At 39.6% G+C, this 19429-nt stretch overlaps 1 protein-coding gene across 6 annotated transcripts in view; it reads left to right on the forward strand.

Annotated features, from left to right (window-relative positions):
- SLIT2 (slit guidance ligand 2) overlaps positions 1–19429 on the forward strand; it is a 330053-nt gene that overhangs the window by 263021 nt on the left and 47603 nt on the right. For all 6 annotated transcript variants that reach the window (XM_040966490.1, XM_040966491.1, XM_040966489.1 and 3 more), the window contains 7 exons: positions 1204–1370; positions 2220–2352; positions 6511–6579; positions 8707–8778; positions 9266–9337; positions 10851–10922; positions 14605–14768. In XM_040966490.1, coding sequence (XP_040822424.1) covers positions 1204–1370; positions 2220–2352; positions 6511–6579; positions 8707–8778; positions 9266–9337; positions 10851–10922; positions 14605–14768 — 749 coding nt within the window. The remainder of the gene's footprint in view (positions 1–1203; positions 1371–2219; positions 2353–6510; positions 6580–8706; positions 8779–9265; positions 9338–10850; positions 10923–14604; positions 14769–19429) is intronic.

The following is a 19429-nucleotide window of genomic DNA, read 5'->3' on the forward strand; positions in this document are numbered from 1 at the left end:
ACTGTCATCACTTGGTGATACCACACGTGAAATATAGATTTTTTTTCCCCAGGATTTTCACATTGGAGTCTTTTTGGTGTGGGTATCGTAAAAGCAGAATGAATAGGGTTATTGCCAGCAAACTGTGCTCAGAAGACTCATTCACAGTGACAGGAGATACGTAAAAATGACCGGAGCAACGATCAAAGCTGTGCACTGGAGGGCATTTACTGTGATATTAGGAAAATATTGAAGAAATAGATTGAGCCTGTCCAAGAGGATATTTTATGTAGACAGTTGGAAAACAGACTGTAGGTTTATCGACAAAACTCAGCGTTAAAAAAAAATACACTTGCAAACAATAGTTCACGTCTCCTGTAAAAGGCAATGTTGGAAATTATTAATCTTGTGAACATGATTTTTTGGTGATGGTAACATCCTAACGTAATAATATAAGTCAAGAGAACAGAGTAACGACAGGGCGAATAAGGAGCATGTTTAACATAGCTCAAGTCAGTGAAGAAACATTATAAGGGAGCCATTCATCCATCATTTAAGTACTTAATCCTCTTTCCACATAAGATGTGACATTTTACATTGAGTGACTAATTTGTGCATATTAAAGATGGCATGTTTATAAATAATGGGGTTGTCAATAGGTTTGTGCTGAAGTGGTAAGATGCCAAAAGTATTGAGATTTGTCGGAGTAAATTCATTTTTATAACTGGCATTTAATCAACTCAGCTGTCAGTTGAGATGGGGAACCTATTCTCTGGAGCAAATAAGAGATGGAAATCTTGAGATGACAAATTAATAAAATAGCTGTTGTCAGGTTAAACTCAATAATACAAGGTAATCAGCCTTCATCTTTATATTAAATTACTGCATTATCAGTGCAGGGAAGTTTGACAGCAAGTGAGATTTCTGACAAATTTATTTCTAAATGAGATGCCTATCTAGATTCATTGCGTAAGCCCTAAATTTTTGCCTTCACTTAATTTTTGCATACAATTATTTCAACAATTCTCTGATGTGAAAATGTTGCTATTGTTTTTGCTTAGCACACATGTTTTAGCAAAATAGAGGCGTAAGAAAGGGCTTGGGAGTTCAAATAAAAAGTAGGAATCACTCGGACAGAAATGGTGTCTAAAGATAGTATTCTGGGATCTCGAAGAGTCTGAAAGCCAAACACTAAACTGCACTGTGTTTGCATGTGACACTTAGAAACCTCTTGGCCAATCCTTTTAACTGTAACTGCTACCTGGCGTGGCTGGGAGAGTGGCTCCGGAGAAAAAGGATCGTCACAGGGAACCCTCGCTGCCAAAAACCGTACTTCCTCAAAGAGATCCCCATCCAGGACGTGGCCATTCAGGACTTCACGTGTGATGATGGTAAGAGACGCACAGTGGCCACAGCTCTGCCTTGCTCTGCTTGACTGCTGTGGTGCCTTTGTGCAGGTGAATGGAAGCACATCCTCAGTGATTTGTTTACAATTTGTTTTGCTTTACTCATTTTCTTTTCCTTTGACATAGGATACTTGATTTCTTAGACTGACCTGTTACACTTGACACTTGTTTCTGAGTGTGTGAGATTTTCCCGTGAAATAGTGCTGACTGTATAGCTTCATTTTAACTTTTCTTTGTTTTCTAGACATGTCTTTTAGTTACTACCACTTCCAAGTGAGGAAAGCAATTGACGTATAAAACACACGTTCTAGTAATTCTGACAAACAATAGTTTTCACATAGTAATGCTCGCTCCATTATCACTGCCTTGTGTTCTCATAATGGCCCTATCACGTGTGTAGAGTAAGTTCTGTTCTTTTCAGAGAATGGAGACCAATTTTGAGCTCTGTATTTTAAAATGAGGGGCCTGTGCAATTTTTGCTCAACATTTTGTGTTGATCTGCCTCACTGTATCTCTTTACATCCCCAAATTGTGTTTAGGTATCTTCCTAATTAAAAATATATTCTGTGTAAATAACTAAACAAAGAGTGTGTTGATGATACAGTAATATAAATTTTAAAGTATTTTCTGGAATTCTATCCCATGCAGTCTGAAGACAGTGGTGTATGCAATGTCTGATATCAGACTGTTAATACTCAGTGCTCTACATTAGTGACTATGGGACTCGAGCCTCTTGTATTTGTAAAATCATTTTCAAGCCCTAAAATCCTTTCCAGTATATTTGAAAACACGCAAAAAAAATGGTTTCTTTCTCTGTTTTTTCTGGAAATTCAGGAAATGATGATAACAGTTGTTCCCCGCTTTATCGCTGTCCTACTGAGTGCACCTGCCTGGATACCGTAGTTCGATGTAGCAACAAGGGCTTGAAGATCCTGCCGAAAGGCATCCCGAGAGATGTCACAGAGTTGTAAGTAACAGTGTATCTGTCCCTTTCCTTGACAATTAATGTTGATTTACAATTCAAAGTTATTTACAGCATTTGGCACATACCGTAAAGTTTACTGTTGTTAATGCAGGATACATATGTCTTGAATGTGGAAGCAATTGGCATACCTTTGCTATTAAAGAGAGATACTGCTTATTTTTGGACTTGAGTCAGTATCCTTTAGGTGCTAAAAGGTGCGGCATTAATTATCCTTGGTAATTTCAAAAGTGACATTCGACTGTAAATTACATGGCCGGTGTCCACCTATCACAGCCATCAGAATTTCCCACACTCCCTTGACTGCCTTATGCTAAACCTGCAGAATGCAATAAATCAGAAAACGAGCTGCTCGAGTCATGACCATCAGGCCCCACTCATCACCCTCTTTTATCTCTAGGCTAACATAGAGTATGCAAACGCTTGACAGGAACCCAATTGAGCCATTTTGCCTCCATTTATTGGTTGTTTATATGGTACCATGGATCGATAGTGATTTGAATCCAAGCATAATTCATGTGGATGTATACTATGATTCATGCAGATGGATGCTGGTGTTCTGTATGAGCAGCTTTGATAAACTTTGGCAGGATGAGGTTCTGAAAGATGTCACTTCAGTTTCCACAGCACTTACATTCCAATCAAGTACAAATCTATGGGTTTTATTTTGATCCTAACTGGAGCAGTTAGAGAAAGAAAGCACAATTGTATTAATTTTGCATAGACTATCTCAGATTTGAGTTTCTGTAAAGTATTTCGCTTTCTACTACCAGTTATTTCCCTAGTATCGATTCAGAAGTTCATGTAACTAAATAGTTAACTCCTATTTAAGTGTTTCTCCCGTTCGGAGTATCGTGTGGGCTCCCACTCCCGATGTTGGGAGGCTTGGTGGCTGTGGAGTTCATGTGGAGTATTCTGTAGGCAGTACTATCCATGGAGGAAGCCAGCAGATTTGATACTACAGCTCTGCTTTTAGTCTCATCGGCCCCTGCCACATCCCGCCTGATGCATTTCCCCACTGTCTTATCTACAGATGTCTCTGTCCCACAGTTGCATTTTTTCTACTTTAAAAAAAATTATGTAAAATGAACAACTTTTTTCAGGGTTACAAGTTGAAGGCCCTACTGTACCACCCTCACACCTGAGCCCCTCCTTTTTCTTATTTTCAGTTTTCATGATGCATCTTTTTCAGTTAAGTTTATCATCACACACTTGAGTAACACATTGTAAATGGAAAACGCACTGTTGCTCAAGAGTGTAGACAAGGCATATAAACAGCAATCAAATCTCAAAGTGTCCATTTGGATCTTTCACATTGCAGCTTTTGTGCTCTGTGTATTAGTTATCACAAACAGGGCAAACCCCATCATTCTCTTTGTGGGGCTGGCTGATTTCACTGTGCATAGTGGCTTCCAGTTACATTCACTTTGTTGCGAAAAAGTGGCTTTCATTTTTTACCACTGAGTTCCATTGTGAACGCACACACCAGAGTTCTTCATTCAGTCCTTTGCTGATAGCTTCCTGGGTTGATTGCATATTTAGCTGTTTTGATTTGAGCTGTTAGATACATGAGGGTTTGTGGACATTATGCATTTTCAGTCTGTTTCACTCTAAATTATTGAAAAATACTGTTTCTCCTACACAAGTGTTTACTTAACTATTTCATGTTTGAACTTTGACTCTCAAAGAGCTTCTTCTGAGAACCTTACCTTAATCTTCAAGATCCACCTCGCCTGTAGCATACACTGCATGTTTTGAAAACATTTCATATGGGTATTATCTTGTTAAAGAATTCAACGAAAGTAACTTTGTACTTTGTGGATGAGGTTGAAAAATGATACCTGTTATTCTCAATCAGTTCCATATCAGAGTTCCTGAAATTCTTTTTTGTGCGAGTGTTCATAGCCTATATCCTGAATCTTTATGCCATTTGCCGTGATGTTGCTAGGTAAAGGGAAAGGGCTGAAGCAGGTGGAATGATGCTTCCCTCTAGTGGTATGCCCCTGGTGGTAGCTGGAGAAGCAAAAATGCAAATTTGTAACAGGCCAGATTCTTTTTTTTTTTTTTTAAAGATTTATTTTTTTAAAGATTTATTTTTATTATTTTTTCATTGGAAAGGCGGATATACAGAGAGGAGAGACAGAGAGGAAGATCCTCTGCCCGATGATTCACTCCCCAAGTGAGCTCAACGGCCGATGCTATGCCGGTCTGAAGCCAGGAGCCTCTTCCGGGTCTCCCACGCGGGTGCAGGGTCCCAAAGCTTTGGGCCGTCCTCGACTGCTCTCCCAGGCCACAAGCAGGGAGCTGAATGGGAAGAGGGGCCGCCGGGATTAGAACCGGCGCCCATTTGGGATCCTGGGCGTGCAAGGCGAGGACCTTTAACCACTTGTGCCACTGTGCTGGGCCCAACAGGCCAGATTCTTAATCAAATGTTTATTGCATATTTTGGCATTGTATGCTCTTTATGTAAGTTCTCATTTTGAAATATTATATATGAATTATGTGACAAGGCTTCTCAGCTCTTTTCTTTGTATCCAGCAAAAATAGCAACTTCAAACTGGAATTTTGAGCCTGGCCACAAAATTGAAGCAGGAGGGGCCACATGTTTAAAGTAACAGAACTGGCCACAGGCATGTCTATAGCCTGATGGCCTGGGTTGCTAAACGGCATTTTTTCTCTTCAGCATCTGTGTTCTGGGGAGAAACAGCTTTGGAGAGAGAGATGGTGACGTCATGAATGCAACCTTCATTTACTTTTTGTGTCTCGACAGATTGCCCAAAGCTTATCTATTCTCCTGTTATTCTTCCAAATCTAGTTTTTAAAAAAGGAGACTTTATCTACAAGTGGTTATTTCAGTATTATTTTTGAAAATATATTTTCTCTATATTTGTGTCCTAAGAAATGATATGATGTTCCATAAAATTACCACCACGTAAATTTACAGTGGTAAAAACTTATTTTAGAAGCTAGCTTGCTTGCTTGAGTGTTCGATCAATTGATTGATTTAAGCAAGGAGCGTTACAGAGAGACAGGGAAACGATGGGAGGTGGCGAGCAAGGGACTTCCATCCTCTGATTCACTCCCCAAAGGCCACAATGGCTGGAGTGAGTCCAGGAATTTCTTCTCTTTCTCCACCATGGGTTCAAGGACTAAAGGAGTTGAGCATCCACATGCTGCCTCCCAGAAGAGCTGGATCAGAAGTGGAGCAGTGGGGACTCTGACCGACCTCCATAGGGGATGCCAAAGCAACAGGCAGAGGCTTAGCTGGCTAAACCTCAGTTTCATCAGCCTCTCTTTTGTCTCTTTAAATTAAGTTGTGTTGCAATCCTTGTATGTGTCCTTGAATGAATCAGATGTATCCAAGTGCTGAGGCACTTGAATGAAATCTACTGATTGGTTTTAACCACAAGACTTTTTTTTTTAAGATTTATTTAATTTTTTTTTTGGAAGGCATAGTTACAGAGATAATGAGACAGAAAGATCTTCCATTGGCTGGCTCACTCCCCAAATGGCTGTAATGGACAGAACCTTGCCAATCTGAAGCCAGGAGCCAAAAACCTCTTTTGTAGCTCACACATGGGTGCAGGGTCCCGAGGACTTGGGCCATCCTCTGCTACTTTCCCATGCCATAAGCAGGAAGCTGAATGGAAAGTAAAGAAATCGGGACGTGAACTGGTGCCCATATGGGAAGCCAGTGCTTGAATGTTGAGGATTAGCCTGTTGAGCCATGGCGCTGGTCAAACAGTGAGACTTTGTTACCAGTTAACAAGTTCCATGATGTTGTCTTCACATAGACATGAGCAAACCAGAGTGCAGCCGAAAGTAGTGCTTAATGAAAGAACCTTCTTGCTGACACGTAAATGGAGATGGTTGCCTGATGTTTTAGCTAAATCATGAAGCTCAGCAGTGTGTCCATGGCTTTGTAATTTAGCTTAAGTGATTCGCGGAGTTCTTTATGAGATTGGACCTCTGTGTTTTTCATGTTCTCTTTACTTCTGTTACATAACAGCATTAGCTGGGAGCAAGACATTTAAAGCAACAGTTACCAAGTGAGTCCTTGCTTCATTTAAAAATGAAAGATCACCGGCTGCTTTTATAGTACACCATCGTTATTGTATAGTAACAGCATTTCTTTGTTTTTAGGTATCTGGATGGAAATCAATTTACATTGGTTCCCAAGGAACTCTCTAACTACAAACATTTAACACTTATGTGAGTAACATGCAAGATTTTTGCAACCTTTGACTTAATATATTTCGTGAAAATGGCAATGAGCAGGAGGCTTGTGGGCCTTTGAGGTCATGTAGTTAGGTGACCCTGCCTTTACTGCTGCTCTGGCTTACCAGCTGCATCTTCATTGAATGTCAGGTGGTATAATGTGTTAGGGAAGGATTTGTCTTTATTAAAATAGACATTAAAGCAAAAACATGTAACATGGAAGTGATCAAAAAGTTAAAAAACACAGTACAACCACATTTTTTCTGCAGATATTGAAATGGGCTATTTTTTGGCTAAGCCATGGAAAACAATGTGTTTATTCTTAAGTTTAGGCTTGAGATTAGTAACATTACTGAAATGTCTTTCATTGAATTGATTAATTTTGAACTTCTTATAAGCATAAATGTTTAAGAAATTCTAGTATTAAAGTTTATTGTGCAAAGTTTATAAATATTTGTACACTACTTGAATAAGCTTGACGTAGTTGCAGATATTCTAAATATGTTTTTACAATATTAAATTTTTGTTTGATTTGATATCCTTCTATAATTGCATCTCTTTTTATTACTAGGGACAATTTTAATCATCAGTGAATTACAAATACAAAAAAAGGATTTAAATCTGGTTGCATGCACAATATGTGAACATGGATAAAACCTTGTGCGTGTTATATCACATTTTAGAGTAGCCTTGTTGGTAATTGATGTAAGTTTGAAGAGCACCAAAATATCAGCAAAAATTATACTTGTTGATTAAATATGTCTTGTAATTCACTCAAAGTTAACTAATTTAAGAAAAAATATAGGTAGTTTAGGTGACAGTTTATTGCTTAAATTCAGAGTTTAGGGCTAATTAGTGAATCCTAAAAACCCACACAGCAGATGTTCTGTCTAATCTGAGCGTCATGTGAATGCATTGAAACCAGTCACAAAGCTCTTGGTCAGCCTCATGTTTTTCTGAAAAGTTTGGAAAAATAAAAAAAACCTCTATTTAAATGGCAAGTAAGCGAACAAATGAAAAGATATCCTTATTCTGTCTCCTTTTTTTTTTGAGAGCAGAAAGATATCATTAGATATGTTTGTTCTGTAAACCATTAAATTGAAGCAATTTCCAAAGGTAGTTCTAGCAGAATTCCACTTGATGGGTGGTGTGTTTTTATCTGAAACCTGCTACAAGTAGAAAGTGAGAGTTTGGGAATCTGGAGATGGTTTTACCCTGACTATTGTACAAGTCTGGGCAACTAACTTCTAAAATACATTTATTCTTAAAATTTGGAGTTTAGTTTTTCAGTAAAACTTGTGTAAGTTTGCAGTGTTTTCCCAGGTTACTGTTATATTGACAATTCAAGAGAGGAATAGATAATCCCAGCTTTTCAGAATCTTGCACTTATTCATTTATTTTGCTACATAAAACTATGTAATATATACTGGTTTTATTTATAGTTAAATATATGTTAACGTATTAGCATATTAATCGTATGCTGTAATACATGCTATCCTTGCAAATAGCCATTTAGCATTGGTAAAGTTAGTCATCTCTCATTACCAGTTCATTAAACGAATGTTTACTGTGGCTCTATTATGTGCCAGAGATGCAGCCATCAGAGGTTAGAATGGTATCAGGAGTTCTTTGAGTTGCTGGATTTGAGTGCAGTGACCAAAAGCATGTGCCTGGTATCATTCGCAAAGCTTCGTCTGTCACCTGTAAGCCCTTTCTATCGTGAGTCACCTGTCTCCAAGAAAGCTCCTTGGAACATCATGTGTCCTGAGTGAATGGAGCAGAGGGATGTGGGAAAACGATTTTTCTCAAAGATGCTTCTTATCTGACACAAGAACTTATATCATTGAACAGCCATTGAGCAACCATTGAACTAGCTCTTCCTGGTTAAAGCAAATCATATGGTACCTCTGCACTTCAACAGAGCAGGATGTGAATAATTGTAAATAATTTTATTGTAATTTACCCCAGAGGGCAATCCTAAAGTTTTTTTTACAAGTTGATTGTCATGCAATAGCTGAGGGCAAAGTGTACTGCTTGAACTGGGAACCAACAGAGTTCTTGTTAGAATGACTCATTTTCCATGTAGATTCAGAGTGAGTCCATCTCTCTCTTCTCTTTCAGAGATTTAAGTAACAACAGAATAAGCACCCTTTCCAATCAGAGCTTCAGCAACATGAGCCAGCTCCTGACCCTGTGAGTGTGAAAGTGTGGACTGAGTATTGACCAAGCTGTAGGGCAACGTGCGTTTTTAGATGTTGGACGGTGGTCTTGGAGAATAGGACAGTCTCTGCCACCACACAACGTCAGTTCTCTTGGGGAGAAACAAATACAGCCCAAGGGATCAAACAAATGCCGACAGTACAGAAAGTACTGGCTTCTACGAAAGAGGCAATGGCTGATTTACATTGGTGGTGTATGTAGGTAGTTTTCCAGGGGGAGACACTTCAGAGAGGGGCTGGTTGGGGCACAAAATCAGCCGTGTGGACAGAGGAGGGCGTTAGTAGGCTGAGGGAATAAATATGTCACAGTAAGGAAATGGCACAGTGATTGCTTGTTACATTATGTGCAGGCATTCTTAATTTGTAAGATGCTCAGCAGTACTTTCATGTTTCGTTTTATAAATGATGGGGGACGTTTCTGGATTCCAGAGTTAAACCACGTGGCATCTGTGTGCTTTCAGAATTCTTAGTTACAACCGCCTGCGATGTATTCCCTCTCGAACCTTCGATGGCCTGAAGTCTCTCCGGCTGCTGTAAGTATCTATGTCGCGTAGAGCACGACTTCTCTTCGAGATCTGAGTGATGGGTCATCGTTATGAGTATCTCACAGCTAGCCTCACTTATGGCGATTTTTGCATATGCACACTCATATTTATCACACGCGTTTGGAAATAGGGACATCATATCTTACTTGATTGGAATGCTATAACCTTACTTATAGTCCTTATTGCCATAATCATTTAGTTGGTACTATTTAACATTAGCCAGGTGTTTTATCCAATTATAATGGATTTTGACAGAAAAGGGGGGCATTTAATTTATTTATGAATTGTATAGTAAATGAATATGTTTAACCATAAAATGTACATTAAAAGATATGAAATAACATACGATTCACAATCCCATAACCTTTCTCTAGAACTAACAATTTAAACAATTTAACATGATCCTCTGATTTGCTTCTTAGGTACATTTGTTTTTACGTTCTGTCATAAGTATTCACATGTGTTTTAAAAGCCAAAAGTAGGATCATTTCTCATCTATTGTTATTTAATGAATGTTCTAGAATTTTCCTATTCTATTGTATGTAGATATCACTCAGCTGTTTAACAGTCAGTAGGTAAGAACAACCATATCTGATTTAATCTTGGCATTTGGATTAAGTTTACCTACATGGGTAATTATTTCTTACAATACTGCAACACTAGAATTCTATATATATATTGATTTGAGTGTGCCAGCATTTCAGCAATGGCTAAGGTGGATGTTACAGTTAAGAACAGTTGGGAGAATACCAAAAGTCTGATTCAGATTGTTCCTCAGGGAAGATTTTATTAACCAACAAATTTGAATTTTCTACTGCCCAATTAATTAGGTACATTTTTCAAAGCCTCTTGCAAATACTATCGTTTGTGTTTTTTTGTGCATATGACATATCAAAACATTTTCCACATGTTTAATTTTCATTACCAAGTGCCAAAGTGTTTAAATATGTATTGCTCATTGAACCTTTTTGATTCTGTTATATTCTAATGAGCCTCATCATTTCGTTTTACCATTTTCTACTGGGTAATTTTTCTTGTCTTAGTTAAAATAGATGTCTTGATGCATCTACATCCTGACCTTGTGTGTAGGTCTTTTTATAAAGAAATTAATCATTCCCTGTGTATCTGCATTGTAAACACTTCTCTTTCTATTCCTTATACAGAATCATGTCTCATATAGATATATTAGATCGTACCAACAAGTTACTGAACTTCTGATTATAGTTTCTGGGTGTTTCATTGCGTTTTTGATATTCAGTGTTTGTGAGAAGGAAATCTTCTCTTTTACTTTTTAGATTTTTTAACATTTCTACATCTAATATTTCAATCTGGAATTTATTTCGTGCATGCTGTGTGAGGGAGCAACTTATGTTTTGCTTTCCCAGGGAAACATTTACTATTAAATAAAGTATTTATTTTGCACTGGCCTAAAATGCCTATAATAAAATACTGTTTCGTACATGCATGAAATAAAGCATTTCAGTGATTCTTTTTCTTTTAGTTCTCTACATGGGAATGACATTTCTGCTGTGCCTGAAGGTGCCTTCAACGATCTTTCTGCATTATCACACCTGTGAGTATCTGCTTCGTGCGTGCGGGTTTAGGATGAATCGTTGTAGTGAGTGATTTGGGAACTGTCCTCTGCCATTTTGCTTACACTATAGAGGTGGTTGCTTCATCTTTCAAGAACATGGCAAGGCTGTCCACCTAACCGGAAGTTCCACAGTTCTACAGGTGCGGGGGTTCTCCTGGCTCAGCCCTGCTACAGACGAGGCTCCCGGCTTGCACCTGCCTGAACCTTTTGTTCTCAGGGTTTTCCACTCCCATCAAGCCCATCCTGATTTTATCGAAATAGATCCACTTATGTAGCCTAGATTGCCCCTCATCAACTGTGATTCCTATGCAAAAATGAAATCAAACATGGTGCATGACTTTGAATACTAGTGGTTGGAGGGAGCCATGGCCTCATTGGATGGAATGCTTTCCGTATGTTTTCTGCTTTAGCATCCTCATGGTACCCACCATTTTTTTCTTGGAACTGCAATGAAATGTTTTAAGTAACTGTGCCCATAAAACTTTATTGGTATTTCATTATTACATTATTACTGTATGTAATGTTAAGACCATGACAACCTATAAAGACGTCAGAGAGCAGCTGCAAGAGCCAAAGCGACATTGAATGAGTTTGGCACCACCTGCTGGCAGCTAATGACTTCAATCTCAATATCCCTGCGGTCTGAACCCCAGTTCCCCACTAGAGGTTGAAAGGAGTATGCTTACTGGGCTTTACATTCCACTCCAAAACCCCTGACTACCAAAAGATGAGTTGATAAGATTGGGAATTAAATGATGATCGAAGAAAAAGAATCCAGTTGTCTCACATGTCACATCTCAGCTTGTCACCCATGTGATTTTTTGTTACTGTTATCTGTCAAACTCTTTGACATCTACTGTTAAGGTTTGCTTCACTAGACCACAAGGTTCCAGAAAACAAGATGTCCACGCTTTCGTCTTAGTGTGGCAGCACCTACTTGGTAGTTGACCACTCCTTTACTGATTGCATGGCTGCCGTTAAATGGAGGCAGGAGCAGGCAGCCTTGTTCCCCAGCAGAGCGTGTAGAACAAAGGAAGTAGTCCTGCAGCCGTCGGGGACATGAATCAGAGAAGGCAGCCTGGGAAGTGTGGGTGATGTTTGAGCTGAACAGAACGTGCTTTGTGCCACCACCGGCACCCAGCATGGGAATCATTTCTGTATTCGTTGGTGACATGTTCTGCTTTGATTTCATGTATGCGTTTGTCTCTCACTGTGTGGACCACAAAGTGCCCCACTCCACTCTCTTTCTACTTTTTCTCTCATCATAGTAAGGACTTAGCAAATGTTAGTAAAAATAAAATCGTATGTCTCAAAATCACCATTTTTTCTCACTTCTAATTTCGAAAGGTTTGACTCTGGCATTTTTTATGAACATAAAATCCACTACATTTCAATTCTTGGTTAATGTTGAGCCGCAAGATTACTATAATGAAATGATTGTGATTTTATAAGCATATTTTGGGGATTGCCTTAATGATTCATTATCCATAAACTAAATAGTCTTATTTCCTTTTCTTCCTTTTATTCTTTTACTTCTTCTTTTCTTTGAGCAGGTGAGAGAGAGCGAACTTCCCACCCACTAAGTCACTCCCATATGCCAGCAACAGTTTTGGCTCTGCAGGGATAAGATAGGATTTGTGAACCCAGTCCGGAAATTCCACATGCATGGCAGGAAGCCAGTTCCTTGAGCCTTCTCTACATCCTCCCAGGCCTGCCTGAGCAGGAGGTTGGAACAGGAGCCAGAGCTGGGTACTGAAGCTAGGTACTCCAGAGCAGGAGACTGCTGTTTTAACCAGCATCTTAAAAGCTCAGCATGCAATAGCTTCGTGGCTAAATTGTCTCCTTGCAACTGTCAGGACCCCGAGTGGGCACCAGTTTGTGTCTTGCTGTTACGCTTCCCATCCAGCTCCCTGCTTGTGGCCTGGGAAATCAATAAAGGACATCCCAAAGCCTTTGGACTCTGTGCCCAAATGGGAGACCCAGAAAGCTCCTGGCTTCTAGCTCCGGTCTTTAACCAGCTGCAGGCTAGTTAAGGAGTGAACCAGCAGAAGAAAGATATTTCTATCTGTGTCTCCTTCTCTCTGTAAATCTGCCTTTCCAAGAAAAGCAAAATAATAATATTTTTAAAAAGCTCGGCTAAATTCTCAATGCAGACATCTGTATCTTAATCTGCAAAGCAGATTATTAATAATACCAGTTTTATAGTGTAAGGTTAAAGAAAAAAATGAAAAAGAAATTGTGTAAATTTAGGGTGCACTTATCCCAGTTACTGCACATAAAAGGTCAAGAAAAAATAGGATTAAAAGGTATCTTGGAGGAATCGCATGATAAGACCCCAGGCTAAGCCACAACCCATGATACTAGCTTCCCATACCAAAGCCGTGGTTTGAGCCCTGTCTGCTCTGCTGTATGCTAATGTGAAACCTGCAGAAGGCTCAAGTATGGGCCCTGCTGTCCGTGTGTGAGCCAAATGGAGTTCTTGCCTCCTGGCATTGGCCTAGCCCAGGCCTGACCATGGCAAGCACTTGGAGAGTGAATCAACAGGTATAAGATATTCATATTCTCTCTCTCTCGTTCTCTCTCTCTCTCTGTGTCTCTCCTTGCCTCCCTCCCTCTCAATCCCTCTCTCGCCCCCATTAGCCACCTACCAACCCTACTTTCTCCTTCCCTCCCTCTATTGCTATGCATTTCAAATAAATGACAAAATGTTTTTGTTTTAAAAATGAGGTTTATTATATGTGAAAAAATTAAGCCCATACATATAAGGAGTCTTCAGAAAGTTGTTGAAAAGACATAGCATGAAAAACTTATGTATCATTTCAAATTTGTGCAACAGAGCAAACTTAACTTTTACATTTCTCTGAAAACATTTGCAAAAATGATGCAGAATTAACTAGTATTATAATTGCTTTCTGTCAGTGCTACTACTGATGGCAGTACACATCAAAGGTCTGCAGTAACTTTCCAAAGGGACAGGCAGCAAGTATTGATGCAAATGTGCTGTGCCGAACAAGTATAATTACATTCTTTCTATGTCTTCATGGTTTCTTGCCACTTCTCGTCTCTGTGCCTTTGAACGTAGCACCCCTGCACCTGAAACCTCCTCACTACCGTTTCTCACCTGCTGAATTCTTTCCCAGGCAGCTGCTCCATCACCTGCACCCACTTCAGGGAAAACTAATGCTTTTGTCAATAATCATCTTATAATATGTCTACTATAACACTTCTGAGGAAATTTGTGTATGTATTGCGACTTGTTGGTTTCTGAAGGAGGAATTTTGAATGAAGAAGAATTAGTTATTCATATTTGCAACCTAGGAATCTTGCCTGTAGACTCCATTCTCCATGGCCAGTTGGTGAACGAAGCGTGTGTTCTTGTGCTTAGGGCGGGCACACAGTCACCCAGCACAACCCAATCTGACAAAATAAGAACTTGTAAAGTGCAGATAGGCGGTAACCCCAACACACCCCGCCGCTCCCAGCTGCCCCAATGTTAGCAAAATGGGAGAATCCTCAATGTCCCCATTTCCTTTTAAATCATTGCCATTGATGAACCTATAGGGATTTTCTTCTGAGCATCAGTTTGAATTCTGTTCCCATAGGAAATAACAAAACTTCCCTACCTGTCTGTATGTGCGCTTTTGTGGTGTTGTTTTTCCAGAGCGATTGGAGCCAACCCTCTTTACTGTGATTGTAACATGCAGTGGTTGTCCGACTGGGTCAAGTCGGAATATAAGGAGCCCGGGATTGCTCGCTGCGCTGGTCCTGGAGAAATGGCAGATAAGCTGCTCCTCACAACGCCCTCCAAAAAATTTACATGCCAAGGTATATTTTCTTCTCACTTGTGCTTCTTTAAACAGAGTCGTTTTGTTAATTAAGAGAGCAGAGAATATCCGACTTTAAACTCCAGAGTTTCACAGCCAAAGCATCCTTTCCACTCATGCTTGGACGAGATAGAGCAGTCTGCTGAAATGCCCAAAGGAAAAGCTATGAGTCCCCAATAGATCTCAGGACTAGCCCTTTGGCAATGACTGGGTACTTTTGAAAATTCCTTGAAGAAGGAGAGTGAAGAATACATAGTTTCTGGGAATTTTTGTCACAGCCTCTAACAAGTGCCATATTTTGCCTTTGCCTTGTCTGAACATGTGCCCTGCCCCTAGAGCTGCCAGGGCCCTGTGGCCTCCTGATGCCAGGTAAGGAGATGGGCTCCCCAGTGTCGGGGACTTTCCTTCTGACTTTCCTCTCGCACTGTGGACATCCTGTTGTGCTGGACATCCCTCCTCCCGCTCTGCTGTAGCCCTTCCCTTCCCCTTTGTTTTATGTCCTTGTGAATTCTAGGTAGTTTCCTAATAAGATAATGTTTTGTCTTACTACAAAAATAATACATTCCCACTCTGGAATATTAAACAGAAAAGTATAAATGAGAAACACCTTATTTCTGCAAGAAGGAATGGCATTAGCACTTAATTACAATGCCTGGGAACAACCACCATTAAACTTATTTTGCGTATGTTTCTACTTTTGAAGGTCAAATATGTGGGGCTTTGTTTAACTGTTGTTTCTCAAAAGAGTGAGAACACGCACTTTCCTAATACCCGAAGCCGCCAGAACTGGGCCAGTCCAAGGGCTGGGCCAGTCCAACGGCTGGGACCTAGAAGCTGAGAACTGAATCCGGAACTGTCACATGGGGATCAGAACACCTCTTACCTGAACGATCCCCATTGACCAGCAGGTCCTACCTCGGCAGGAAGCTGCAGGAGAAGCCAGAGTTGGGTGTTCCACTGTGATTCTGAGACTGAATGTTTCCAGAGGGTCTTGCAGAAATATTAGATCAAAAATCAAAATTCTTGAAACTTCTAAATGTATAGTCATCATACTGATGATATGTGTAATGTGTGAGACTAAGTTCTAGGTGTTCTCCGCCACAGAGGGGTTTGTAGCACAGGCTCACTGTATGCCTGGCTGTAAAGGTCAGTTTTCAGGGTTTATGTGGGACAAATATGCATAAAGATTTTGCACAGTGGGTCTCTGCATGGGTTCTGGAAGCCAGCCTGCTGTAGCTAGATCACAGCTTCACTTCCGGTAGTTCAGTAACCTTCCTTTAGTCACTTGGTTAGTATCTCAGTTTCCTCATGTTATAAAGGGAAATTATTTTAGTACTAACCTGAATCTTAGAAAGATTAAATGAGTTAATGTGCAGAAGATATGTTGTTTGACATATAATAACAGTCATCATAGGTTAGCTACAGATGGTATTACATACGAAGTCACCAACAAAGAGTGACACTGAGTACTCAGTGATTTGTTGATAAAAGGAGGAACTGTTGAGAACTATACACACTGAAAGATTTTAAGTTGAAATGTAATACTTTACTCAGTAGTGTTAAATAGTTACAAAGCCATGTTCAGCTGTTGCACACTGTAGAAAGTGACATTTTATTTGTTTTTTTTTTTTTGAAAGATATATTTGCTCATTTGAAAGGCAGACAGAATAAAGAAAGCGAGAGATGGAGGAGATGGGGGAGAGAGAGGGAGGGTTGGAGGGTGACATCCATTCCTCTTCCTTCCTCTGTTTTACTGCCCGCGTGCCCACACAGCCATGGCTAGGTCAGAACAAAACCGGTGGACGTTCCCAACTGAGTTATGTAACTTCCCCGCTTGAGAGATGGGAATATATTATGAAGAAGAATAAGCAAACTCCAACAACCAGTGTGTGAAAGAATCAAAGTTTGAGCTCTCATTCTGACGTTAAAGCTTGACGCTGAAGTTTACACATCTGCTGTTGAAGCATACTTAGAAAAGTTTTGAACTAACCTCCCAATGCTTTCCTGGTTTCTTTACACATAAGAAATGGACTGAGAGAAGGCAAACTATTTTAACCTATGTAATTAAATGATGAACTCAGAGAAATCCATTATGATGTTGAGCATGTGTTATAAGCTAAGAAATACAGTGTTTTTGTTTAGATAGTTTATAATTTGATGTTTCCATATTTAACAACTTCCCAAATAGTTACACTTGCTTAATATTGTGATTTTTAGAATTTTCTCCTGGAAATTATGTAGGTATATTTTATGTAATAAATGTTATATATGTAACTATAATAACTTACATATAAAATTATGTAAGTATAGACTTTCAATATTATGGTTTGCCAATGCAAGTAAATTTAAAATTGCAGCAGGAAGACGAATTTTTATGTCAAAGCCAAGCTGACATCGCTATTTTTACTGTAAACAGCGAGGATATTACCTTGAGTAGCTAACTGAGTAGCTAACAAGTAAAAAGTAGGAAAGTGTGTTATTGCAAAAATTAAGTCCATACATTCCAAGTGTTTCATTTATACCGAATCCCAGTGTTAAAAGTAAAACAACCAACCGGTTAAAAACAGAGCCTGCATTCCACCAAAAGATACCTTTAAGTGGATGATTCTGTAACAGCAAGGAGATATGGTAATATTCTTGTGTGTAAAGATATGAGATCACTTCAACATATTAATGGAAAAGTACAGTTGAAAATGTTTAAGGGCAAAAACAGAAATCTATGCATAGTTTCTACATAATACATATCTCCCATGAACTTTTCTTTCCATCCCAGTTGTTGATAACTCTTTCTATTTTTATCCACTATTTAGTGTCGACATAAGTAGGTTGATATTTCTAGCTCTGTTAATTCCTCAGTTGATTTCGAATAATGACTTCAGATATCCGGGCCTTTTCTTGTGAACTTGATTTCTATTTATGTAATCCACTTGGTCGATTCCTCTGCCTTCATGGCATGCAGAAACTTAAGACGTTCTGAGACATACACTCTCATTCCCTGCCACTCTTTCTCTCGCTGGTATGTGTATGTTACATATTCCGGTGCTACAGCTGAGCAAAGACCTTTTCCAGAAACTCAGGCATTTCTCTTGGCTTTGGTTCCTCACTTAAGTATAATACCTGGGGCAGAGTAGACCCTCAAGAAATAGTTGTTGAATGGATGCTTTAAGAATGGAGTGTTATTTTAACAATATAGCTTTGTTAGTAATGCTTGGAAAATGTAAGGATAGCAAGTAGAGTATAGTCATTGGTCTTAATTAGAAATCTCCTTTTAGTTCATTACATCCACCTTCAAATACTCCTTCATGTTTCCTTGGCTCTCATTGATGTACCTCTGCCTTTATACAAGTGCTAGAGGATCTTGTTATCTGACTCATGTTTCCAAGGGACGCCAGAATACAGACAGACCCCTAGACATAGTTAAAAGTTTTGTCTGGAGCTTTCCGTCACAAATCAAGATGAGGTGTATTTCTCAGTGGGTGGCAACGTTGCTGTCAGGTGCACAGCTACTGATTTGCCTCAAGTAAGCAAGTCACCCTACAGGCTTTAATGGATTTGAGATCCAGCAGTTCTTCCATTAAACTTTAAAATAACTGACAGAGACAGATTGGTAATGCAACTTTCTTTTTATTTCCCCTTTGAATTATTAAGCTGAGCACACCTCCGTCCGTGCAGCTGTCGTTACACTGCTCTCTTAAGTCAAGACCAAAGCTTAATTCAATCCAGTTAGCCGAGATTTCCTCCTTCATTTCAGCAGTGTTAGTAAATGTGCGGATCCTTCTGAGAGGGCGTCGTTCCCCCTCTGCAATGTACATCTCATGAGGGCTAATTTGTTGCCAATATTTTAACATTTATTGGAACCAGTTAGCTTTTGAAAGGGGAAAAGCTTGATGCCTCTACTTCCTTAATGAGCAGTATTGCCAAGAAAAAAGACAAGAAAACCCTTTCGGACTCTTAAGGTTGCACTGTACTTGTGGCGGTTGTTCATACTCTTACAGGGCTGAAAGCACAAAATTAGACCCTGAGCCATTTGTCCCTCAGGGTCTTGGGAAGGTGGGGTGAATTTGCATGGGCCTCGCACTTCGCGGGGTGCTGTTGGGCTGCAGGATTCCTAGCAGCTTCAGCCTCCTCTTTCACCCTTAGATTCTCCTCGGTTCCACTTTGGCTGAGGAATCCACTGCTATTTAGAAATTTCCATTTCTTTGCTGTGTCTAAATTTGATAACTTTAACTATGAAAGCCATTTATTGCAGGATATTAATGTTACTTTAACTGCCTTAACTAACTGCCACCATTCATTTCACCAATGTGCTGGATGGCTGAATTTTTGTCCTTAATTGATAAATAAGTTGGGGGAGGGGGTAAGAAATTAAATGTCCATGAGACTCACTTCAGAATTAACCGCACCAGTTTCCCAGCTACACTTGGATACAGAAACCGTATTCATTACACTGGTTCTCAAGAGAAAATAGACAACCGGTGCAGTCTCGGTGATTTCACAGTCACTAGAGACATCCCTCCCACTTACACAGTGCTTTCCAGAACTGCTTTCTGTTTTCTAACATTTGTGCACAAACAGGAATTTCTGTATAGACATAGCTCAAGGGTGTTTTTTAGTGTTGTCAGCAGAAAGTATCCATTTTGTGGATTTTTTAAAAAATTACTT

This window comes from Ochotona curzoniae, unplaced genomic scaffold, assembly GCF_017591425.1.
Source record: "Ochotona curzoniae isolate NIBS_2020 unplaced genomic scaffold, NIBS_Ocur_1.0 scaffold_4505, whole genome shotgun sequence".
Taxonomy (NCBI): Eukaryota; Metazoa; Chordata; class Mammalia; order Lagomorpha; family Ochotonidae; genus Ochotona; species Ochotona curzoniae.